The following is a 10,650-nucleotide window of genomic DNA, read 5'->3' as shown; positions in this document are numbered from 1 at the left end:
CCTAGGGCAATGGCCATGCCATAATCCCTTCTCCTCCATTTCTCCTGTCAGGATATTGTGCATGTTTTTCAAGCTGCTATGTTCAGGAATTGAACCACACAGTCAGCCAAGTGAAATCCATCTGCCTTAACTGCCATGACACTGGCTTATCCACTAAAAAATATTTTTCTACCATTTTCTTTCTTGACGGTTTTTTTTTTCCTTAGAGAGATTTTTTTTTTTTTTTTGCTATAGGGTGTATGTGCTTGCCAGAGAGAGACAGAAAGTGAAAATCACCCCCCCAGGGGGGATGGCCACACCATAGTCCCTTCTCCTGCAATCTCCTCTTGGGATTTTGGGCATGCATGAACACATGCCCAGCATGAGTTTTAAGCTACTAGGTCTGGGACTTGAACTGTGGTTGAATCTGTGGGAGTCCAGCGACGTAAACATTATGCCATCTGCTAGTCCCTGTTCTTTCTTTGTCAATTTTAATTTTTGTCAGAGAGTGTGCCCACTAGCGAGAGAGACAGAGAGAGAGTGAGAGAGAGAGACAGAGATTCCTCCCATGAGGACTGATCACACCACAATTCCTTCTCTGTTTCTCCTTTTTGGAATTTTGGGCATGCACATGCATGCCTGGGGTGATTTTCAAGCCACAGAGTCTGGAACTCAAACGGTGCAGTTGGCCTTGCGGCATCCGCACCACAGGCTGGTTCCCATTTATTCTTTTTTGTAGACAGTAATTAAACTCTTCTTTAGAATGAAGCAATACCAATTGGGCACATAACACTTCTCTTTCTGTGGCTTTAGCCCTATGCACCTTCTCATCGACTTGAACGAGGCAAAACAATGACAACACAATAATGAAACAGCATAAATGGTTCTACTGGACTCCATCACAGAAAATGAAACCACTGCTTCCTACGACTTCCTTATTCATTTCTTGGTCTGGGTAGAGGGTTTCTCAACCTTACCACTATTGAAATTTTGGTCCAGATATTTCTTCCTTGTGCTATTGTAAAATGTTTGGGAGCATCACTGGCTTCTAACACTAGATATCAGTAGCATCCCACCCCTTGATATAAGAACTGAAAATGTCTGTGACATTGCCAAATTTCCCTCAGAGGGTAACGCTTTCCCTGGTTGCAAACTACTGGCCTAGAAGAGTAATAATTATAATATAGACTATGAGACAAATTAAAAAATAAAATAAATATAATTTATTATTTGTTTTTAAAAAGTTTATTTATTCCGAGAGAGAGTGAGCCAGGTAGAGAGACACTTTTAACAGGGCCCTCACGCTATGATCCACCCTCAGGCTCAGCTGGACTGGATCATGGGTGTGCTCAGGGCGGTTGTGGAACATGAACCCGAGACCTATCCCATAAGAGTTCAGTCGATTTACTGCTGTACCACTGCCTGGCCCTTATTGTTTTTAACTCTCTACACATTTGTCTCACCTTACTGGAGATTGTGGATTTAGTAGAAGGTGGAAAATATCCATCAGTGTTTTTCTTTGTAAATGCTGTTAAAAAAGCAACTCTTCATTTAAGTCATGAGGGCATTTTTGTTCGTTTTAAAGGATCTGGTCACTCATTATGCTTATTTGTGCTCGGCTTTTTCAAGCAGACTAGATTTTTCTTTAACAGAATACTTGTGACTCATCTAATTTCAAGTAAGAAAGGGAAACAATGGATTGAAACTAAAATGTAATTTGTGCTTTACACGCCTAAGAATGAAAAGAGCCTCCTACTTTCTACCTACCTAAAAATACCAAGGCTTCAAAACATCTATGTTGTAGTAAGCTTTTGTAAAGAAACCTTCATACCAAATAGTATTTTCTCCCCCTTTGGATCTTGTTAGATTTATTTATTTATTATTTAGGAAATTTAAATAATGATTCCTGGTATACATATAATTGATGTATACCTTTGTGGGCTACAGGGTGGTTTTTAAGACTAAAAAAAAAAAAAACAACTTAATACTGAAGATGTAGCCAGTGGCAAAATGTATATTACATAAATCTGGATAAATTGTGGGGTCTTACTTTGAAATTAGTATAAAGTAAGTTTTCTATAGGAATATGTGAATATTTTATAACATTCTTATTTTGTAATGTCTCACAGTTTAAATTTATTACTTCAGAATAGCTCTCTCTCTCTCCACTTCTTCTCTAATCCGCTTAGAACTTTACTGAAAGTAAAAAAAGCACATTAAAATATTCTTTTCCCCAGAAACAATTCAGACTTCACTAAACTTAACTCAGAAAAGCCGTGCTGCATAAATGACTAAATGTCTGCATTCTGATAGAATTTCAGTTTGCCCACTTTCAAAAACGACAGATTTCTCAGCATTTCTAAGGAGAGAAGATAATTCTCTTTCACAGTGTTCTGATTTAAGGCCAGCATGTAGCCGATTTTCATGATTAGAAATCCTGTAACCCTGTAACATCGGCAATTGTGGGTGGGCTGTGTCTGTCAGTCTTGCAACAAGTAAAATATCAAAGGCATTTGAAGGTAGCTTTGACTCTTGAACAGATTATTTTCCTCATAAGGTTTGCACTAGCAGGATTAACTAGATGCCACTTTCTTGTATTAAAGCACACTCTGACTATATACAACGCATGACCACAAACAACGAGGTCGTTATTGTTCTCCTTGACAAAGTATCTTTTGTATGAACCAGTTGCATCAGCATTTGCTCTCACACTATGAGGTTCTATAAAGAACTAGAGCCATATTGTTCCTCCTCCATTATCCGTAAACCATTTCTCCCACACTGACACAGAGCTTAGCAAGGAAAGCACTGGAAACAAGTGATTTTATGCAGGTTCACTAGTAAATTATCCCAACAAAACTATGGCTTTGACAGAACTGCCTGATTACCTTTTAGAGGATGGTTTAAAGACTGACTGGTTGTCAAACCTCAGATCCATAGCTCTTCCAAACTTTGTTATCCTAAGTTCTGGCTCCTAAGGAGTATCAGTTCTGGACACCTCGTGTTGGTACTTATGTTGTTTTTCCTGATGTTATACACAGCTATGCCAGTCACATTTGTGGCCCAGATAAGCCTAGGCAATACACACAACTAACTATTAAAGACTTCCAAACTCTGCTCTACATTGGTTGCATAGGAGTTCTGACAGCTCTCTCTCTCGCTCTCTCTCACGCTCTCACACACACACAGATTTCCTGACTTACGCATAGGATTTCTGACAGCTATCTCTCTCTCTCTCTCGCTCGCTCTCTCTCTCTCTCACACACACACAGATTTCCTGACTTACAATGATTAGACTTAATGATGGTATATAAGTGATAGCATTCTATCTTTTCTCAGGCTAATGATATAATTGATAGCTCATGTAATTTTCAACACTTTACTATACAATAGTCTTTGTGTTCGATGATTTTGCCCAGCGTAGGCTAACGTAAGTGTTCTGGGTGCATTTAAGGTGGGCAATGCTAAGTTATGATGTGCAATAGATTAGGTGTATTAAATACATTTTGACTTATATTATCAACTTATAATGGGTTTATCAGGAGGTAATACCATCGTAAGTCAAGGATCTATGTTTTATTACTGATATTGTTTAAAGTGGCCAGCATATGGTAATAATAAAAAGCTGACTGACTTCTGGTGCGCTTTTAAGTTTTCTCTTTTAGATTTTTGCCATAGACCATGTATGCTTGCTGGTGAGACAGAGAGAAAGAGAGAAGCAAAATGAGAAATCAGCCCCAAGGGGGGATGGCCATGCTATAGTCTCTTCTTCTCTCAGGATTTTGGGCACACATGCATACACATGTTTTTTAAGCCTTCCGGTCTGGAACTCAAACCAGCTATGTGTGATCTAGTGCCTTAGCCACCACCTGTTCACCCAGGGGTTAAAAGTTTTTTTTTTATCGACAACTTCCTCCATTCATCTGCACTGGGGGACAACTCAACTCCCCCTTCTGGGTGTGCCTCTGCCTGGCCCAGGGGTTGAAAGTTTTTTTTTTTTATAGACAACTTCCTCCATTTATCTGCACTGGGGGACAATTCAACTCCCCCTTCTGGGTGTGCCTCTGCCTGGCTCTTAGGACCAGACAGAAGGGTTGTTAATATGTGATTCTTTTGGCTGATTCCATTGCATAATTAGGGTTGATCCTTAGTTTTTCCCCATTGTTGCTTTAGGTTTAGTGTTTTCTGTATCATAGAATTATGCCTAAAACAAATGCCTTGCTTTATTTTTAGTTGGGTTTCAGGAGGGAGTAAAATTTGACATATGTTCAATTTTTAACCTCAAATTTTACTCTTTCTTTTGTGACATTTTTTTTTCTACAATAAGCAACACATGTCAGATAGTCTAACAATTTTAGCTATAAAATCACTTCTATTCATAGTAAAGTCATTGTTCTGGGGGAGCCCCAAATCTGAGAGTGCTTGCCTGTATTATTTATAGATCCCAAAGAACATATCCTACAGTTCGGCAGGAGACATGAGTTTACTTTTTTTTTTTTGAGAGATTTTCACTATAGGGCGCGTGCGCTCACCAGACAGAGAGAGACAGAGAGACAGAAAGCAAGAAATCACTCCCCAGGGGGGATGGCCATGCCGCAATCCCTTCTCCTCCATTCTCCTCTCGGGATCTTGGGCATGCACGCACATGCACCTGGTGTGAGTTTGAAGCCACCGGGTCCGGGACGCGAACCGCGGTCAACTACGTGGGAGTCCAGCGACATAGCCATTATGCTAACTGTGGTCCCGACATGAGTTTACTTACATTGGGGAAATAGCATTCTGTTGATAGCCAGGCAGAGCAGTGACAACCATGTTATGGACTGCACAGTGACAACCACAATATCAGGCTTTATATGATAAGAACAAAACAATCATAAATCAAATAAAAATCAATGCAGACTCCCTGTCACCAAGATGGGGTCTGGTTTATACATACATTGCTTGAAGGTTACAGTAGAGGTTAGTTTATCCATTAACAGAATCAGCAGAGTATGTTTAGGGTTTTGTGCCCCTAACCTTGTGATGTTATTGTGGGAGGGGTGATCATACCTCTGGAATATCCCTGCCCAGCCATAGGTCAATCCCATGAGGTGAAGGTCATGGTTATAAGATATTCAGGAGGACCAGCTGGACCAGCAGCTAAGTCTCAGGGAGATAGGGTGAAGTGGGAGAGGGGAGGAGGATATCAATGTATGGGCCTACTATTAATTTGTTTAAGAACACAGGAGAGTTAAAGCACTAGATTCCTATGTGGTCATCTGAGGTTTGAGTCTCAGACCCAGTGGCTTGAAACTCATGCTGGGTGTGCATGTGCCTAAAATCCCAAGAGGAGAACGGAGAAGGGATTGTGGCATGGCCATTCCCCCTAGGGATGTGCGTGTGTGTGATTTTTCTCACTGTTTCTGTCTCCAGTGAACGCACATACCTGATCTGATAGCAAAAATCTCTCTCTCTCAAAAAAAAAAAGAAAAGAACACAGAAGGAACAACTGCATGCTCTGCAGATACTATGATAAATAAGACAGTTGAGCTCACCCTCATGGAGGTCATAGTTTGTTCAAAGTACTCAGTAACAATTTTTCCCTGACTTCTCACTTACTTTCAGAGCTCTCCATTGGCCAATGGAGAGGAATCTCGACCATCCTGGCATTGTCTCCCTGCCCGTTACACAGCCATCTCCCAAGGATTTATGTGCTTTAAATACCCACAGGGTGAATCAAGTTCTACATCCTTGCGTACATGGAAATTCCAGAACAGTTGGTTCCATCCACTGATTCTTTCCTGCACCAGCCTTTGCACCTTTTCCCTGCCAATATCTTTTGACTCTTGGGTTTGGCCAGGGAGGCCAAGGGGCATGTGAGGGTCCCTGAGCTGAATGTTCCTGTTGAATGTACAGCCTGTACTCAGATTCCTGATACAGTGTCTGACCCACCCTCTTTTCTGTTGTAGGTCAGAGATGTTGTCATGGCAGCGGGCATTGCAGGAGTGGGCTTGGCAGCCATGGGCCTCATTGGAGTCATGTTCTCAAGAAACAAGCGACAAAAGCAATAAGTCGAAAGGACGGTCCTGTTAGCAATAACTTTATATGTTAAGGGGGGTCTTGTTTTGCTGGAGAGTTTGGGGTTTGGTGTGTAGATTCCATTTTGTTTTATAATAAGGCTTATTTTCACAAAATAAAGTAAAGCACAGTAAGAGAGGATTTTATTGGGGGAAATGCAACAAGAACTGCCTGGTGTGAAGTCTGTTGAAGGAATAACTGGGTGCACGCCCGTTGATGCTCTTCTGTGATTTTCTCTTTCACTCTGCTGGCTGTGTTCTTTGTAGTGTGGCTGGTTCTCTGAGGTCAACAATTACTGCTCGGTGAGCTTGGCAGATGTTCAGGGTCCGTTTCCCTGAGGGGGATTTTTGAGCTTCTCAGAAATATCCTGTTGGGTTGACCGTCCTCTCTTCCACAGGGCCATGTCTCCCTGCTACCTGGATGCGGATGTTTCTGTTGTCTGGAGACTGTCTTGTCTGTTAGGGTCCTGGACAGGGTTTACAAAGGGCTCCATGCCAGCTCCCTCTTGCTTGGCCCACATCTGGTGTTGGATAAATACATGACTATCCATCCGTATTGACGGAAAAAACAGCTTGATGGAAAAACGGCTTTCTTCCAGTGTAGTTTCATTTCTTTTTATCTTTGCTCTCTTGATGTATCTCATACCAGTTCTGAAACTCTCCAAACCTAAGTGACACAGGCCAAGCTCAGAGGGTGGGTTTCTTGCAGCTCTCTCTCATGTGGCATAAGGTGAAGAGGAGTGTAAATCTCTGAACTAATTATGGAGAAAAACAAGAATGAGGAAACTGAATACGAGAAAGTGAAACAAAAGACACTGGGCTCAATCAAAACAAAACACAACACCAACAATAGAGGAGGAAAGATTATGTACAAAAAGTGGCATATATAGATACTGAAATAAAATGAAAAAATGGATTTCCAATGTGCTGGTAATTATCCTAAGTATCAATAGACTAAACCCAAAGAGTAAAAGACAAACATAACCCAGGCAGTTACTGTACTTTAGAGCAGCAGTATTCTACCTTCTAGGCACCAGGAACCAGCTTCATGGAAGACAATCCCTCAGTGGACAAGGGCGTATGGTGGGACTCAGGGAGGATCCCCCATACTGCATCCACCATGCACCCCATTTTCACCACTGCGAACAATGGAGTGGCTGCAAACACAGAGAAAGCCACACTTGCCTGCTCCACTGCTGGAGAGGCTGCCACACAGGCACCTGTCTGTAGCTGGGGGTTGAGGACCCTCACTTTGTAGAAGACACACTTAAGATATAAAGGCACAAAAATTGAAGTTAAAAGAATGACATTTTACATGACACCTGGTTTGATGTCTTGATGTCTTACATTAATGTTGGTTCAAACCACAGTGGACCACATGGGAGTCTAGAGATGTAGTGATTACGCCATCTGCTGGTCCCAAGAGATGGCATAATGGTTTACCTTACTTTTTCAAAAAGCAGTTCATTGGGCTGACTTGTGGCCTGGTAGTTAAGGTAGCTGGGCTCCATATCGCTGACCATGTGGTTTAAATCCTGGCCACAGTGACTTAAAAACATAGCACACACACATGGGTGTAAGCCCCACATCTTGACAGGATGGAGAAATGGAGGAGAAGGGAACATGACCACTCCCCTGTGAGACACTTTTTCCCTCTTCTGGTTCTCTCTGTCTCTGGTGCACACATATGTTCTCTGGCAAATTTTAAAAAATAATAAAAAAGAATGAAAAGCCTTAATTTATTTTGAGAGAGGGTCACCCTTGAGAGGGTCTCATCACACTTCAATCTCCTCCCACGATCTTGACTATGTGCTCCTCTTTCTTTCTCTCTTTCTTTCTTTCTTTCTTCTTTTTTTTTCTTTTAGTAAAATGAATTTCTTTTTTTTTTTCTTTTTTCTTTTAGACGTTTATGCCTTAGGGTGCATGCTCTTGCCAGAGAGAGAAAGAGAGACAGAGATAGTGAGAGGGAAAGTGAGAAATCACCCCCTCCCCCGGGGGAATGACCATGCCACAATCTCTTCTCTTCCATTTACTTCCAGGGATCTTGTGAACACATGCACATGTGCCCGATGTGATTTTCAACTCACTGGGTCCAGGACTCAAACCACGGTTGGCTATGTGGAATCCAGTGATGTAACTACTACGGCATCTGCTGGCCCTAAAATGAATTTCTTTAATTCTACAAGAAATATGTGAATATATTCACCTTATTAAAAAAAAAAGTTGAAACTACTATCAAAAAGGCTCAAGTGTGCTTTATTCACTCTCCTTGTCATGAATACGTCCCCCACTATTCAGCTTGGTTTGTCTTCTCTGTTTTCCTGCACTTTGGTATACATAGCTATAGCTACATTGTAAGTATTGTTTTGTAATTTTGTTGTAGTTTTTGGTTGGGCTCCCTGAGTACCATTTATATAGGAAACACCTGAATACTTTGCTTTATTTACCAGTTTCTGAAATAATATTATGTTTCCTTTGCATCCTTCAAGGATGATCAATGAGTTTAAAAATGATGAACACATGGTTTTAACACATTTGATGTGTTCCAGTCTGTGTGCAGTTACTCTCTTTGATGCTCAAATTGTCCCATCTTTGGCTAAGTTGACCTCTGATCCCCATAGTCAAAGACTTTGCTTTCAACCATGTCTCCCCACCAGACTTCCAGTTGGGTGGTATCCTGACCACTCTGTAGCAGATCAACCTCCTGTTCAGGGTAGTCTGGCCTGTAGGTCTGGGTAAGTTAAGGGGAGGAGGGGTGCTAACTGAAGGGTCCCAAAGTGTTCTCAAAATAGAACTACAGTGGCAAGAGCAATCTCCCATTTTGAGTATGGCTAGAGAAGAAAGCTTCCTGCTCAGGCAAACTCCAGGAGAATGCAGCCCCACCACCAAGTATAGCTATACCCTCTTGTCTCTTGCCCTGACTTTGGCCTGCATCCCAGACTTTAGTTGCCCCAGGATTGACAGTCTGAACTTGTTAGGGGCATAAATATTGGAAACTTTCATATTTAGGTTTCAGTCTTGCTCTTCTACATACTAGGCAAGTTTCCTAACTTTCCTGAGACTCAGTCTTCTCATCTGTCAAAAGGGGCTTGGTGATAGTTCTTACTCAAAAAGAGTGATAGATAATGTGGGGCAAGATATGACCTTTCCAAGTTGGCGTACTATAAAATCAATAATAAAGCTGGTAATATTATAACCAATGTATTGGAAATCCAAAACATTATGAGAGAATACTTTGAGTGGCTATATGCCAACAAACTAGAAAACCTAGATTAGATGGATAAATTTCGGAACAAGTACAAGTTACCTAGGGTGAATCAAGATGAAATATTGGATACTTAGAAAAGTCATGACACATTTTTACATAGAAAAATAAGTCATGGCTTTTCTGACGACCTAATAGAAAGCCTGAGTAGACCAATAACATATGAAGAGGTTGAATCATTGATTTAAAGAAATCTAATAAAGAAAATCCCTATTCTAGATGGCTTCACTTCTCAATTCTACAAAAGTTTTTTTTTTTTTTTTTTTTGAGAGATTTTTGTGATGTGGCATGTGCACTCCCCGGAGAGACATATACACAGAAAGCGAGAAATCACCACCCCCATGGGGAGTGGCAATGCTGCAACCTCTTCTCCATTCTCCTCTCAGGATTTTGGGCACACATGCATATGTGCCTGGTGTGTTTTAAGCTGTCCTGTCTGGGACTCGAACCATGGTCAACCACATGGGAATCCAGTGGTGTAACCATCGCACTATCTGCTGGTCCCATTTTTTTTTAGGAGAGATTTTTTTTTTTTTTACTATAGGGCACATGTGCTATGGAGAGACGTAGAGAGACACAGAAACAGAAAGCAATAAATCACCCTCAGGGGAGATGGCCACATCAGAAGCCCAGCATGAGTTTCACACTGCTGAGTCCAGGACTCAAACTGTGGTTGACTACATGGAGTCCAGCCACCTAACTATTATGCCTTCTGCTGGTCCCACTACAAAACTTTTAGAGAACTAAATCCAACTCTTTCAAACTTTTCTTAAAGAATCAAAAGGAAGAAATCTTCCCAAACTCATTTGATGAAGTCTCTATCACCTTGATATCAAAAACAGACAAGGACATAACAAAAAAAGAAGACTATGACCAATATCTCTGATGAATACTGATGTGAAAATTTTCAACAAGATATTAGCAAGCTGAATCCAACAGCATATCAAGATTATACACCATGACCAGATAAGTTTTATCCCAGAGATGAAAGGATGGTTTAACATACGCAAAACAATAAATGTAATACACTACATTAAGAGAAATTAAGATAACAGTCATATGATCCTGGGGCCAGCAGGTGGCATAGTGGCTAAGGGCACTGGACATGGCTGACTGTCGTTTGAGTCTTGGACCGGACGGCTTGCTTTCTCATTTTTTCTCTCTCTTTCTCTGCCACTCTGTCACTCTGTGGTCAAATTAAAATAAATAAATAAATATCAATAAAATATTTTTTTTTTGGAGAGGTTTTCGCTATAGGGCGTGTGCGCTCGCCAGACAGAGAGAGACATAGAGACAGAAAGCGAGAAATCACCCCCCAGGGGGGATGGCCACACCGCAATCCCTTCTCCA

General features: G+C 41.2%; 1 protein-coding gene across 3 annotated transcripts in view; it reads left to right on the top strand.

Moving 5' to 3' along the window:
- The window catches only part of LOC102485578 (HRAS-like suppressor 3), a 36,739-nt gene extending 29,788 nt beyond the window's left edge, over positions 1-6,951 (top strand). For all 3 annotated transcript variants that reach the window (XM_006149800.3, XM_014588323.2, XM_006149801.3), the window contains exon 5: positions 5,928-6,951. In XM_006149800.3, the coding sequence (XP_006149862.1) occupies positions 5,928-6,029 (102 nt within the window). In that variant the 3' untranslated portion in view covers positions 6,030-6,951. The remainder of the gene's footprint in view (positions 1-5,927) is intronic.
- The last annotated feature ends 3,699 nt before the right edge of the window (positions 6,952-10,650 follow it).

Source organism: Tupaia chinensis, unplaced genomic scaffold (genome assembly GCF_000334495.1).
Source record: "Tupaia chinensis unplaced genomic scaffold, TupChi_1.0 Scaffold000273_1, whole genome shotgun sequence".
NCBI lineage: Eukaryota > Metazoa > Chordata > Mammalia > Scandentia > Tupaiidae > Tupaia > Tupaia belangeri.
The sequence above is the reverse complement of the archived record's forward strand: the minus strand, read 5'-3'. Positions and strand labels throughout refer to the sequence as shown.